Genomic DNA, 16041 nt, shown 5'->3' on the forward strand with positions numbered 1-16041 from the left:
CAGAGGAAAAAACTAAAACATAGACAAACTGTCAGGGGCAAGCCTGACGGACGATTTCCCCATTAATTTGAGCGAGGATGAAAGATTTGTGAATGAGGAAAGTGAGAGGGAAGGACTAGAAAAAAAAGAAAGAAAAAAAAACAGACTATACAGTGAAAGCGATTCATATGTTATTAGACAAATTTACTAGGATAATTCTGGAAAATCCCTTATCTGCTTATTGTGTTACTAGTATTTTAGTGAAATTATATGGTCGTACCTGTACAACCTGAAGGTCGGCCCCGCACCTTTCTTCAGCACCTGTCGACGGGTGGTGGCGAAGCCCATCTCTGCTCTTCGCAAGGGATCCTCTACGAAACACGATCCTTCGAAATGATCGCTGCATAATACACTGTACTTTGTGTGTGTGGTCCAATCCGACCGTGTTCCATAGCAAAGCTTCACCGTCATCTTTCGGGAATGGAAACAATGAAACACCGGCTGTGTTTGTGTTGCTGAAGGCGGCCGCAATACATCGCTTCCCACCTACAGCTTTCTTCTTTGACGTCTCCATTATTCATTCAACAAATTGAAAAAGATTCAGCAACACAGGTGTCCATAATACTGTGGAATTATCGGATGAAAAGAGACGACTTAATAGCTGTGAACGTTGGTGGAACAAAATGTCCTCTACAATGCGTGACGTCATCATACCGCGACGTTTTAGCATGATACTTCCGCGAAAATTGCAATTTAGTAAACTAAACCGGCCGTATTGGCCTGTGTTGCTATGTTAATATTTCATCATTGATATATAAACTATCAGACTGTGTGGTCGGTAGTAGTGGGTTTCAGTAGGCCTTCAATGGTTGTGTGAAGTTATTTATTGGCAAACAACTATGTTTACTCTTAATCAATCAATGTTTACTTATATAGCCCTAAATCACTAGTGTCTCAAAGGGCTGCACAAACCACAACACAAACCACTACCACATCCTCGGTAGGCCCACATAAGGGCAAGGAAAACTCACACCCAGTGGGACGTCGGTGACAATGATGACTATGAGAACCTTGGAGAGGACGAAAGCAATGGATGTCGAGCGGGTCCAACATAATAAATCAAAATGACAAAAGAAAGTACCCAAATGCCCCTGATCAAAAGTTTACATACCCCAGTGACTTTGATCTGGTAACATGCACGAAAGTTGACACAAACAGGTTTGAATGGCTAATCAAGGTTCCAATCCTGACCTGAGACCAGTTTTTTTGTAATTAGTGTGTGTGTATAAAAGGTCAATGAGTTTCTGGGCGTCTGACAGACCATTGCATCTTTCATCCAGTGCTGCACAGATATTTATGGATTCTGAGTCATTGGGAATTTGTCAAAGGATCTGCGTTAAACTGCATAACCCAGGAAAGGGGTATAAAAAGATATCCAAGGAATTGATAATGCCAATCAGCAGTGTTCAAACGCTGATTAAGAAGTGGAAAATGAGGGATTCGTGTAGACCAGCAAAGATTTCAGCCACAATTGCCAGGAAATTTGTTCAAGATGCAAAGAAAACTCCACAAATAACTTGAACTGAAATACAGGACTCTCTGAAAAATTGCGGTGTGGCGATTTCAAGATGCACAATAAGGAGGCACTTGAAGAAAAATGGGCTGCATGGTCGAGTCGCCAGAAGAAAGCCATCGCTCCAAATGACTTTGTTCCACAAGTTTTGAGGCTTGTCTCTGTGCTGTTTGGCGTAATGTAAGCGGGATACTTTGTGACATTTGCGCAGATATGGCTTCCTTCTGGCGACTCGACCGAAATTCTCTAAAGAATGGCCAAGAAATCATCAATTCTCCCAGGGTATGTAAACTGTATGACTGTCCCCAAGTACCTGTCGAACTATTTCAGCAGAGTAAGTGATACTCAGAGGTACTACAACGAGAGGGAGTTCCTCAGACCTCGTCCAACCGCCAAATTCAAGACTCCCATGGGAAAAAATGCATTCTACTATTTTGCCACCACACAGTGGAATGCACTACCAACAGGCCTTAAAATTCATATAATTTTACTCATTTTATACCTGCATTGTCCTTTAGATATTTTCCATCAATTTCCCATGTGGATCATTAAAGTTTGTCTAAGTCTAAGTTTTAGACTGCAGTCTTGATCAATTAATGACACATAGATTCTCTAATAGTGTGCTGAGCTGTTGTGTTGCTGTTAGCTCCTAGTAACCGACCATGTTTACCTTTTGTAAATAACTAAAATACAAGAAAAGATCAAACTTGCGTGATAATCTGAGGGCATTTAATGTCCACCTTTGCGCAAATAAACACCTTGCAGGACTGCTTGTGTCTGAGATTTTAGGCGCAAACCAAAACAATGCGATTTTTGCTGATACGGACCGATATCAATACCAAATCAGGACAGCGCTAGTTGGAACATAAACACCCTTAAAACTTTGACACATTTTTTTGTTTGTGATTTTTTTTGGGACGAACTGTTTATACGAGATGTTCGATAACATCGGCCGACAAATGCTTCAAAATGTAATATCAGAAAAATATCGGTATCAGTTTCAAAATTATCTGTATCGGTTTTAAAAAAAAAAGTAAAATGTATGACTTTTTAAAACGCCGCTGTGTACAAGGACATAGGTATAAGTACAGAGGGCCAATAAACCTTTGCGTGCCGGCCCAGTCACATAATATCTACGGATTTTCACACACAAAGTGAATGCAAGGCATACTTGGTCGACAGCCATACAGGTCACACATACAGGTGAAGTGAAGTGAATTATATTTATATAGCGCTTTTCTCAAGTGACTCAAAGCGCTTTACATAGTGAAACCCAATCTCTAAGTTACATTTAAAACCAGTGTGGGTGGCACTGGGAGCAGGTGGGTAAAGTGTCTTGCCCAAGGACACAACGGCAGTGACTAGGATGGTGCAAGCTGGGATCGAACCCGCAACCCTCAAGTTGCTGGCACGGCCGCTCTACCAACCGAGCTATACCGCCCCATAATGCAATCTGTCACTCTTAATCGATAAATCCCATGAAATCTTCTTCCTCGATGTCGCTTCTAAAGGTGGCCGTATATACCACTGTAACCCTGTTACAAATATGCGCCACACTGTGAACCCACGCCAAACAAGAATGACACACATTTCGGGAGAACATCCGCACCGTAACTCAAAAGAACAAATACCCAGAAACCCTTGCAGCACTAACTCTTCCGGGACGCTACAATATACACCCCCTGCTACCCGCTACCCACTCCGCCCACCTCAACCTCCTCATGCTCTCTCAGGGAGAGCATGTCCCAAATTAAAAAAAATTATGCACTTTGTGACTTAAATAATAAATATGGCAGTGCCATGTTGGCATTTTTCTCCCATAACTTCAGTCGATTTATTTTGGAAAACCTTGTTACATTGTTTACTGCATCCAGCGGGGCATCACAACAAAATTAGGCATAATAATGTGTTCATTCGACCGCTGTACCGTATTTTTCGAAATATAAATCGCTCCGGAGTATACGTCACACCGGCCGAAAATGCATAATAAAGAAGGAAAAAAACGTATATACGTCGCACTGGAGTATAAGTCGCATTTTTGGGGGAGATTTATTAGATAAAACCCAACACCACGAACAGACATTTGAAAGGCAATTTAAAATAAATAAAGAATAGTGAACAACAGGCTGAATAAGTGTACGTTATATGAGGCATAAATAACCAACTGAGAAGGTGCCTGCTATGTTAACGTAACATATTATGGTAAGAGTCATTCAAATAACTATAACATATACAACATGCTATACCTTTACCAAACAATCTGTCACTCCTAATCGATAAATCCCATGAAATATTCTTCCTTGATGTCTCTTCTAAACAACTCTGCCAACTCCAAAGGTATGCGCCGCTTCCTCTTGTCCTTTTCTGCTGCATATTTCACTACGTCCAGCTTGTAATCTGCAGTACATGGTTTCCTTTTCGCTGCCATTTTTGTTCAGCCCTTCTCCGTTTTTATAAGTTACCGCCAACGATGAAATGATCCATTTTAATAGTTACGGCAGTAGCATATAGCATATAGCAGTTAACATTCCTTGACCCACAATGCACTTCTGCCATGACCCTCCCCCGCTAAATTCTTATTGGTTGACGTGTGTGTGACGATTGCTGACATTTTCTTGGTCTTTTCCGCGAATGAGATGAATAATATTACAAAGACATGCACCTGGGGATAGGTTGATTGGCAACACTAAATGGTCCCTAGTGTGTGAATGTTGTCTGTATATCTGTGTTGGCCCTGCGACGAGGTGGCGACTTGTCCAGGGTGTACCTCGCCTTCCGCCCGATTGTAGCTGAGATAGGCGCCAGCGCCCCCCGCGACCCCAAAAGGGAATAAGCGGTAGGAAATGGATGGATGGATGGATATTTTACGGTAATGTGTTAATAATTTCACACAAAAGTCGCTCCGGAGTATATGTCGGCCAAACTATGAAAAAAACTGCGACTTATAGTCCAAAAAATACGGTATATATCGGTATCGGTAATTAAGAGTAGGACAATATCGCTCCCGTCCAAAGGCAAAACCCAGTAACTCAATTTTGGTCAAAACTGAGCTGATAATAATTTTGGAGTCCCTAGGTGATATGCTTTACATTAGTGTATGCAATATTGTAATTTGTTCCGTAAGTAAGCAGGACCTAGCAACTACCACATAACCGTGTAGATACAACAGAAAAACCTAGTATCTCAAGGGACCAATCGGAGCTTCTTTGTCAGTCGCCTTATTGTCTTTAATGAGACATTTGCACGAATGGGGGCCGACGGTCAACCTGATTATGTGATATTATGGCACGAGGGGATATTTGGAAGATTGGCCCAGGACGTTGCAAGCACCACCGTTAAATATATCGTTCTTGATTCTTCCCCTTGCATACTCTTTTGGGCAGATAACTGTGGAGGTCAAAATAAAAACTGGACGCTTGCCCAATGTGCAAACGCGGAATGGGGCCCACCCGAGATTGTGATAAAATATCTGGAGAAAGGGCACACGTTCATGAGAGCAGATTCAATCAATGGCTCGATCGGCAAGAAAATGAAAGCTCAAGAAAACATCTGCACGTTTGATGACTTTGTAAATCTTTGTAAGACAGCATCAATATAGATTGGTTTTCCTTTGTTTTCTCAATATCAGCTAGAAGTGACTTACTAGGTTTTGCCTTTGGACGGGAGATCGGCTATCAGCAAAAAAGCCGTTATCGGACATCTCTAGTTTTGACATTACATATCCAGTCTTACCTCTGGGGGGAACTTGAGCAGGCCAGTTAGGAGGTTGAGTCGGCCTCTGTGCGGCATGCCGATGACGATGTCGGTGATCCCGCTGTGGGCCGAGCTGTGGAAGAGCTCGTAGAAGAAGCCCATCATGCTCTCCGCGCCTTCACCCCCGTAACGTTTCACCGTGGAAAATTTGGTGCCCAGAAAGTGGTCGAATTCCTAAAGATGTGAAGTCGCGGCAGAGTGGCATAAAGGTTCAAGGAGCCTTATGTAAAGACGTCACTCCTACCTGGGACTCCAGCATGATCTTCGCCAGGTTCCTCCTCTCCTCTGTGGAGAAAGTGGTCTTCTTCAGCTCCTCAAAGTGGTCCGCCAGCCATTCCTTCTCCTCCATGCTGCTCAGCTGGCTGGTCTCCACCGACAGGCAGCCGCAGTAGGCCTCCTCCAGGTAGGCCCGCACCTCCTCCACGGAAGCTTCGGTTTTACCGAAATGCCGCAATCCTGCAGAATCACACGGGATAAGCCCGGGTAAGAACGTGTTTGTGTTGGCGTTTAATGAGGCGTGAAAGCAGAAAGGAGAGAAGGCAGAAAGGTCGTTGTTAAATACAAAACTGCAACCACAATCGTAAATGTATTGATACAAAAACCAAAACCAGTGAAGTTGGCACGTTGTGTAAATGGTAAATAAAAACAGAATACAACGATTTGCAAATCCTTTTCAACTTATATTCAATTGAATAGACTTCAAAGACAATGTTCACACTTTTCCAAATAATCATTACCTCACAATATAATGGCAGCAAAAAAGTTGTCGCAGGGGCATTTTTACTTAAGTATTACATGGCTTTCCTTTTAACAACACCCAGTAAACGTTTGAGAACTGAGAAGACACATTTTTGAAGCTTTTCAGGTGGAATTATTTCCCATTCTTGCTTGATGTACAGCTTAAGTTGTTCAACAGTCTGAGGTATCCGTTGTGGTATTTTAGGCTTCATAATGCGCCACACATTTTCAATGGGAGACAGGTCTGGACTAAAGGCAGTATATATATATATATACATATATATATATATACATATATATATATACATATATATATATATATACACACATATATATATATAAATATATATATATATATACACACATATATATATATACATATATATATATATATATATACACACATATATATATATATATATATATATATATATATATATATATATATATATATATATATATATATATATATATATATATATATATATACACACACACACACACAGGTATATATATTAAAGAAATAATTGAATTTCAGTGTTCATTTATTTCCACATACACACACACATTACACTCCTCTAATCATTGTTGTATTAGAAAGTGCAATACTTTGCAGCCAGTAGCACCGCCTTTGAAGGAGCATAGGTGAAATTTAATTTGCAGGAAAGGAGTGAGTTTAGGGTTGAATTGTCCATCCTTGTTCTATTCTCTGTCACTATCTTTGTTTGGACATTACTACTTGCCGTAGTTTTGAAGCAATGCATGATGGGAATCCGGATGTTGTGTGTCAGTGTATGAACGTGCCGGCTAGAATAAACACACGCTGAGATATAGCTCCGTGCCTGCCTACTTTATGGGTTATAGATAAACGTATGGATAACGGAGATGTAAATAATAGTCTCCTTCTTGTTGTGTGTGTGTATTTGCGCACTGAGTTCCAAAAGCCAGAGACGTTATAGATGCTGTTTATATGGAGGAAAAGCGAACGTGAGGACATTCTGGAAATCGGGAAAAATTCGGGAGAATGGTTGTCCTGGGAGATTTTGGGGACAGGCACTGGAATTCAGGAGTCTGTCTGAAAATTTGGGAGGGTTTGCAAGTATGCATGTTGAAGTGAAATTATTGCAATTTACCATATATTTTTTTTACATTTTAGTTCAAACAAAATCTACTAATAAAATGCATGAAAAAAACATGGTGTAATAATGCTATGCACTGTTAGAAACAGCCCTCTGGGGCCAAATATAAATGGGATGTGGACCTCAGGTACAACGACTTTGACACCTCCGGTTTAAGGGGATAGTGTAGACCAGACCTGGACAAATTAAGGCCTGTGGGCCACATGCGGCCCATTGAGTTTTTCAATATCAAATCAGTCCCAAATCATTTTTTTTTTATATTTAAAGGCCTACTGAAAGCCACTACTACCGACCACGCAGTCTGATAGTTTATATATCAATGATGAAATATTAACATTGCAACACATGCCAATACGGCCGTTTTAGTTTACTAAATTGCAATTTTAAATTTCCCGCGAAGTGTCGTGTTGAAAACGTCGCAGTATGATGACGCGTGCGTTTCCCGTCTTGGGTTGTAGCAGACATTATATTCCAGTCTGATCCAAGCTATAAGAAGTCTGCTTTAATCGCATAATTACACAGTATTCTGGACATCTGTGTTGCTGAATCTTTTGCAATTTGTTCAATTAATAATGGAGAAGTCAAAGAAGAAAGATGGAGGTGGGAATGCATTTAACCTTTAGCCACACAAACACACGGTGTTTCCTTGTTTAAAATTCCCGGAGGTGAAGCTTTACTATGGATCAGAAAATTGTGGTAATAAGTCGGCTCTTACCGGAGATCAGCGGAGCTTCTGTCCTGCTGCAGCTGCCGTGACTGCCCTCAGAGACTCTGGCGTCAACACACCCGTGGCCACTCCCCTCCGACTTTCAGGTACTATTTACCTAACTAAAACACTTCCAACACAATAGACAGATAAGGGATTTCCCAGAATTATCCTAGTAAATGTGTCTAAAAACATCTGAATCGCTCCCACTGCATTCGCCTTTTTTTTCTTCTTCTTTCTAGTCATTCACTCTAAATTTCCTCATCCACGAATCTTTAATCCTCGCTCAAATTAATGGGGAAATTGTCGCTTTCTCGGTCCGAATAGCTCTCGCTGCTGGTGGCTATGATTGTAAACAATGTTCAGATGTGAGGAGCCCTACAACCCGTGACGTCACGCGCACATCGTCTGCTACTTCCGGTACAGGCAAGGCTTTTTTTATCAGCGATAAAAAGTTGAGAACTTTATCGTCGATGTTCTCTACTAAATCCTTTCAGCAAAAATATGGCAATATTGCAAAATGATCAAATATGACACATAGAATGGACCTGCTATCCCCGTTTAAATAAGAAAATCTCATTTCAGTAGGCCTTTATGATGTACAGTGATGTTTTCAAATGACCGTAAGTCTTCAACTATACAAAGTATTTCAATGGTTGGAATCTGCGCTTTTGCATGGTATTGTAGTTACTATGATAATCTAAGTCACCAAGCAGTCTGGGTATAGGAGCATTTCCACAAAGTGTTTCCAGAGGGTCAGCAGAAGGAGATTTTCATAACAAAGTTCTAAATCTTAGTGATATATCAGGCATATCGGATTGTAGGTGGGTTTATTTAAACCCTTTGCGTTCATATTTTGCTGTTTTGTTGCATTTTTGTTCCTTGTCGCTTGAGTGTAAAATATGTCGACGGAGAGTAGGTGCGACGTTCATATGTTGTCAGTATTCAGTGCTTTATCGTTCATAGTTAATATTGTAAATCCCGCATTCTTTGTTTTCATGTACAAACCCCGTTTCCATATGAGTTGGGAAATTGTGTTAGATGTAAATATAAACGGAATACAATGCTTTGCAAATCCTTTTCAACCCATATTCAGTTGAATGCACTACAAAGACAGGATATTTGATGTTCAAACTCAAAAACTTTATTTTTTTGCAAATAATAATTAACTTAGAATTTCATGGCTGCAACACGTGCCAAAGTAGTTGGGAAAGGGCATGTTCACCACTGTGTTACATCACCTTTTCTTTTAACAACACTCAATAAACGTTTGTGAACTGAGGAAACTAATTGTTGAAGCTTTGAAAGTGGAATCCGTTCCCATTCTTGTTTTATGTAGAGCTTCAGTCGTTCAACAGTCCGGGGTCTCTGCTGTCGTATTTTACGCTTCAGAATGCGCCACACATTTTTCATGGGAGACAGATCTGGACTGCCGGCGGGCCAGAAAAGTACCCGCACACCTTTTTTTTTACAAAGCCACGCTTTTGTAACACATGCTGAATGTGGCTTGGCATTGTCTTGCTGAAATAAGCAGGGGCGTCCATGAAAAAGACGGCGCTTAGATGGCAGCATATGTTGTTCCAAAACCTGTATGTACCTTTCAGCATTGTTTTTTATTTAGCCTTTATATAACCAGGTAATAATCCCATTGAGATCAAAGATCTCTTTTCCAAGGGAGACCTGGCCAAGAGGGCAGCAGCAAGGTTACAATAAAAACAGTAAACAATAAAACATCACATTTACAACATTAAAACTTGCTCATCTGACACACGCGTACAGACAAGGTAGACTGCAATCCTTTCAAAGAAGCTTTAAACTCATTCAATGTAACACGGGTTTGAAGTTGAATATTTGATTGTAGGTTATTCCAAGCTTTCGGTGCTGAAAACCTAAATGCTTTCTTGCCCAGTTCAGTTCTTACTTTGGGGAGGACAAATTGAAGAACATTATTTGAACGCAGAGTGTGACTTCCTTGTTTTTTGTTAAAAGACAAGATGGATAAGATGGAGTGATACAAAGAATGGTTTTGTAGATGAAAACATACCAATGATTGAGGCGTCAAGCACATAAAGTTGTCCAGTTAACCCATTGAGTATAAGACACAATGGTGAGTAAGGGGAGCGCAGTTGGTGATGAATCTCAGTGCTCCGTGGTGCCTTCACAGATGTGTAAGTTACCCATGCCTTGGGCGCTAATGCACCCCCATACCATCACAGATGCTGGCTTTTCAACTTTGCGTCGATAACAGTCTGGATGGTTCGCTTCCCCTTTGGTCCGGATGACACAATGTCGAATATTTCCCCCCAAAAATTTGAAACGTGGACTCGTCAGACCAAAGAACAACTTTCCACTTTGCATCAGTCCATCTTAGATGATCTCGGGCCCAGAGAAGCCAGCGGCGTTTCTGGATGTTGTTGATAAATGGCTTTCGCTTTGCATAGTAGAGCTTTAACTTTAACAGATGTAGCGACCAACTGTATTTAGTGACAGTGGTTTTCTGAAGTGTTCCTGAGCCCATGTGGTGATATCCTTTAGAGATTGATGTTGGTTTTTGATGCTGTGCCGTCTGATGAATCGAAGGTCGCGGTCATTTGATGGCGGTTTCTGGTCATACTGCATATGTGGAGTGATTTCTCAAGATTCTCTGAACCTTTTGATGATATTATGGACCGTAGATGTTGAAATCCCTAAATTTCTTGCAATTGCACTTTGAGAAACGTTGTTCTTAAACTGTTTGACTATTTGCTCACGCAGTTGTGGACAAAGGGGTGTACCTCGCCCCATCCTTTCTTGTGAAAGACTGAGCATTTTTTTGGGAAGCTGTTTTTACACCCAATCATGGCACCCACCTGTTCCCAATTAGCCTGTACACCTGTGGGATGTTCCAAATAAGTGTTTAATGAGCATTTCTCAACTTTATCAGTGTTTATTGCCACCTTTCCCAACTTCTTTGTCACGTGTTGCTGGCATCAAATTCTAAAGTTAATGATTATTTGCAACAAAAAAAAAGTGTTTATCAGTTTGAACATCAAATATGTTGTCTTTGTAGCATATTCAACTGAATATGGGTTGAAAATGATTTGCAAATCATTGTCGGATGGCTGCGGTGAACACGCCAGTGTCTCAGAGAGAAGCCGAGCTCACAGCGGCCTTTTGTGACAGCTACTGCAGGAAGACGCATAATCCACTGATATCTACGGTAAGAGCCGACTTAATATCACAATTTTCCCCTCCAAAAACTTGCTGGTTGACGTAGAAAAACATGTTCGCTTGACCGCTCTGTGTTAAAGCTACACAACAAACAAAGAAACACCAGCTGTGTTTCGGTGCTAAAGGCAGCTGCAATCCACCGCTTTCCACCAACAGCATTCTTCTTTGACGTCTCCATTATTAATTGAAGAAATTGCAAAAGATTCAGCAACACAGATGTCCAAATTACTGTGTAATTATGCGATGAAAAGAGACGACATTTAGCCGTAAGTGGTGCTGAGCTAATATGTCCCCTCCAACCAATAACGTCACAGACACGCGTCATCATTCTGCGACGTTTTCAACAAGAAACTTTGCGGGAAATTTAAAATTGTAATTTAGTAAACTAAACTGGCCGTATTGGCATGTGTTGCAATGTTAATATTTCATCATTGATATATAAACTATCAGACTGCGTGGTCGGTAGTAGTGGGTTTCAGTAGGCCTTTAAGCTGTATGCCATAATCAGCAATATCAAAATAATAAAAAGCTTTCGATATTTCAGTTGATGTGTAATGAATCCAGAATGTATGCATGTTTTTGGTTGCATTACAGAAAATAAAGGGCTTTATCACAATATTCAAATTTTCTGAGACAGTCCTGTAGCCTTGGTGCAGGTCATACTTGCCAACCCTCCTGGATATTCCGGGAGACTCACGAAATTCAGCCCCTCTCCCGAAAACCTCCCGGGACAAATTTTCTCCAGAAAATCTCCCGAAATTCAGGCGGAGCTGGAGGCCACGCCCCCTCCAGCTCCATGAGAACCTGACTCAGCAATGTTGTGACCCTCTTTAACAGGACAATACTGCCATCTACTGTACATAGAACAGAATAGAATGTAAATATATTCTACATATATTCTACATTTAAGTGCAGTCAAGGAACATGCATTAGGGAGTCTGTTCTGAAACCCACTGTAAAGAGACGTAACTTCATCACGTCGCCTGGTTATTGACTCCAACCCAATATTACACACCAGGGGTGTCAAACTCAAATACAGAGTGGGCCAACATTCAAAACTGAACAAAGTGGCGGGCCAAGGTTGAACAAATTAACCTTTTAATATGGACCCAGAAAAGTTTTGCATTGAATATTGAACAAGCAAGCCTTATATAACTTTATAGTGACATGCAAACTCGAGTTTCAAATAATAATAATAATGAAAATAATTTCAATGGCGTATCAAATAAAATGTAAATAAAAATTGAATGCCTCTTTTCTATTTGCAGCCTTCTCAGGTAAATATCAAAATAAACTTTATTCACAGGCTAAAAAGAAATTTGAAAATAAAATAACAATAATGAATGAATCAGGCATTCAAGTCTTGAAGTAGCAAGAGAAAGTGCACAAATAAAACGTTAAATATTGCTTAGCTGATTTGCTTTAACACTAAATATGGAAAAAGCAACACTTATATAACTTAACAGTGCAAAATCTTAATGGTGGTGGTAGCGGAGGGTGTATATTGTAGCGTCCCGGAAGAGTTAATGCTGCAAGGGGTTCTGGGTATTTTGTTTATGTTGTGTTACGGTGCGGATGTTCTCCCGAAATGTGTTTGTCATTCTTGTGTGGTGTGGGTCCACAGTGTGGCACATATTTGTAACACCCTTAGTGTGACCTGTATGGTTGTTGACCAAGTATGCCTTTCATTCACTTGTGTGTGTTTAAAAGCCGCATATATTATGTGATTAGGCCGGCACGCTGTTTGTATGGAGTAAAAGCGGACGTGACGACAGGTTGTAGAGAACGCTTTAAGGCAGGGCGTTTATTAACCTTCGTCTTGTGTTAGGGTCGGCACCGACCCGCTTTAGTTTTTAAATGCATAAAAACACCACATACATTTATTTTTTTGCATCAAAGCTTTTTGACTTTGTCAGGAACCTCTTTGTCAACAAAATAAAACATTTTAATTTTTTTCACTAAATTATAAAATGCTCTGGTAGAAATTATGCCCTTGGTGTTGTTAGGGTCGGTTTCGACCCGGTTATAAAAATAAGATGATAAAGCAATGATAAGAGCCAAAACTGAACACACTGACAGCCAGCTCCTCTCCCAATCATGTGAGCTTTTAGTGGATTCTCATTTTACCTTGTTATCCTGTACAAAAACAAACAAAAGACGGACACTAAAAGTGTCACTTTTTGCCACTCTGATTTGGTTTTTTTATTAGTTTTGGAACTAGTAATCTATTTCTCTTGGTTTCATTTGCTTGATTGGTTGTTTGTTTGATGTTGGATTTCTGTTGCTGAAAAAAATACGTTTTAGCCTTTTTCTTGAAGTAAATATATATGGGTCGAAATTGACCCGTAACACCATAGATGTTACTATAGTTAAAATTCTTAAAATGAAAAAATAAACAAAACACATTTATTTAAGAGATGTGTTCTAATACCCCTTAGTAATAGTTTTTTATTTATATGATTCTCTTGAGGTTCGTTTTACCATTTTTAAAAATTGAAATCGAGGGGTATACTGACAAAATAAGGCCCAATGGCCCAAACCAAAAATATTAAAACCAATATTTTCAAGGATAAGGAAGCCTAACAAGGTAACCAAGAGATGAGAAACAAATTGGATGATGGATAATTGTTTCTAGTGTATTTTTCAGCTGATTTAAAACATGGGTCAAAACCGACCCGTTAACATAAGAGATGGTAACAGAAAGCTAACACAAGAGGAAGGTTAAGGCACACCCCCAATATTGTTGTCCAGGTGGAAATCGGTTGAAATTCGGGAGAATGGTTTCCTCGGGAGATACTCGAGAGGGGCGCTGAACTTCGGGAGTCTCCCGGGAAAATCGGGAGGGTTGGCAAGTATGAGTATTAGCGGTGAATGCGGCTGTATAATACCGGCGGGCCAGCGATAATGTTAATTTGATATTGCCTCAAGGGCCAAATTAATTTACACGGCCGGTATTATAGAAGTCAGAAAATACTTTTTTTTTCATGTTTTTCCATATTAAATTCAGTTTACAAAAAAAAAAATAACATATGAGGCGCTGTGGCTTAGCCTAGCCAGAGTTTGACACCCGTGTTATACACCGTCGACGAGCAAAATGAAGAAATACGCTTGCAAGTTCCAGAACGGATATACTCAGCCATGAACGGTCAGCGAAGAAAAAAGCGTCCGCAGCGCAGCATCGTTCACAACCCAGTATTATGGCCCACCTCGCAAAATGGAGACCCGATGGTGTAACTTATGCTGAGACAAAGATGGCTATGCTGATAGCTGGAAGCAAAACCCCGTTCTCATTTGCGGATGTCGACAAACAAATCCGCGATATATGTTCCCTGATTCGGAGATCGCTTGCCAATACGCAAATGGCAGAACAAAGGTTACTCAAATAGTGAAAGGTAGGTGTTGTTGTTTTTCTTAGTAACCAGCAAGCACAGTACATTTAGTAGAACAACTGTGTTTTTATTAGTGTATTTGATAGGTGCCGTCGGAAATTCAACTATTTCTTTTATTTATATGTATAATAAAAATATATACAGCTAGAATTCACTGAAAGTCAAGTGTTTCATACATATATACATATGAAATCCATCCATCCCATCCATTTTCTACCGCTTATTCCCTTTCGGGGTCGCGGGGGGCGCTGGCGCCTATCTCAGCTACAATCGGGCGGAAGGCAGGGTACACCCTGGACATATGAAATGTATATGAAATTATCGAATTGGTGAATTATACTCCTCCCCTCTTAGCCACGCCCTCCCGAAATCGGGGGTCTCAAGATTGGCAAGTATGGTGCAGGTGTGAACAAAGTGTGATGTAACTGTCATTGACCTGAGGTGTTGACCTGTCCCCTGAGGTTGCTGGTGAGCATGCTGATCTCCGGCACACTGTCAACAACCGGCTTTTGGGGCAACAGGGGGTTAATTTTGGCCGCTTTGTGTCCATGTGCCCGGTACGCCTCCACCAGCCGGGCCAGGCCATGATCTGAAAGCCAAACACAACCAGGACGAGTCCACAATTCAACCAAAGCTCGCTGTCAGTCATAAATCAGGAATTTTAGAAGATTCCTTTTAAGTTTGCCACAATTGAACGTCGTTTGTATTGTTTGAGACCACACCTGTTTATGGGTTTTATTATAGTTCATAAAAAGTAGTCCTCGGCGCATGCTGACCTTGATTTAAAGTAGTGATTCGGTCGCTGAGCAACTTGTCCTCCTTCTCGGTCTTCTTGGGCCGGAAGCCGTAAACGCCTCTTTCGGTGTGGTAGCCCCGGCGGAAAACACCGATAGGAAGCCTCCGCACGGAACTTCTCAGGAACATGTTTTGTTGAGTCGAGGAAGGCTAAAATAAAACTGTATTATGTCCCTAGAGTGCCGGGTGCGGGACGGACGCCATACTGTCGAGTGGTGCCACGCGCGTTGGGCGGAGACAGCAGGTCAAAGGCGATTGGCTGACTGGCCGGGAACACTTCCGGTTTCACCCCCGTACAGTGAGGTCATTTGGAGTTTGAATTGGAACATGCAGTGTTTGTGAGATGCGTTCATGTACCATTAGGTCTTTTTGAGTTTGAATTGGAACATGCAGTGTTTGTGAGATGCGTTCATGTACCTTTAGGTCATTTCGAGTTTGAATTGGAACATGCAGCGTTTGTTAGATGCGTTCATGTACAGTGAGGTCATTTTGAGTTGATTTGGAACATGCAGTGTTTGAGGTTGAATTGGAACATGCGGTGTTTGTGAGATGCGTTCACGTACAGTGAAGTCATTTTGAGTTTGAATTGGAACATGCAGCGTTTGTGTGATGCGTTCACGTACTGTGTTTGAGTTTGAATTGGAACATGCAGCATTTGTGAGATGCGTTCACGTACCTTTAGGTCATTTTGAGTTTGAATTGGAACATGCGTTTGTGAGATGCGTTCGTGTACAGTGAGGTCATTTTGAGTTGATTTGG

The 16041-nt window shown here is 40.9% G+C and overlaps 1 protein-coding gene across 2 annotated transcripts in view; it reads right to left on the reverse strand.

Moving 5' to 3' along the window:
* The window catches only part of dhtkd1 (dehydrogenase E1 and transketolase domain containing 1), a 57076-nt gene extending 41547 nt beyond the window's left edge, over nucleotides 1–15529 (reverse strand). For both annotated transcript variants that reach the window (XM_061894276.1, XM_061894275.1), the window contains exons 1-4: nucleotides 15264–15529; nucleotides 14924–15076; nucleotides 5550–5761; nucleotides 5285–5479 (exon numbers count right to left, since the gene is read on the reverse strand). In XM_061894276.1, coding sequence (XP_061750260.1) covers nucleotides 5285–5479; nucleotides 5550–5761; nucleotides 14924–15076; nucleotides 15264–15411 — 708 coding nt within the window. In that variant the 5' untranslated portion in view covers nucleotides 15412–15529. The remainder of the gene's footprint in view (nucleotides 1–5284; nucleotides 5480–5549; nucleotides 5762–14923; nucleotides 15077–15263) is intronic.
* Nucleotides 15530–16041: the final 512 nt, after the last annotated feature.

The sequence above is a fragment of the Nerophis ophidion genome, linkage group LG03 (assembly GCF_033978795.1).
Source record: "Nerophis ophidion isolate RoL-2023_Sa linkage group LG03, RoL_Noph_v1.0, whole genome shotgun sequence".
Taxonomy (NCBI): Eukaryota; Metazoa; Chordata; class Actinopteri; order Syngnathiformes; family Syngnathidae; genus Nerophis; species Nerophis ophidion.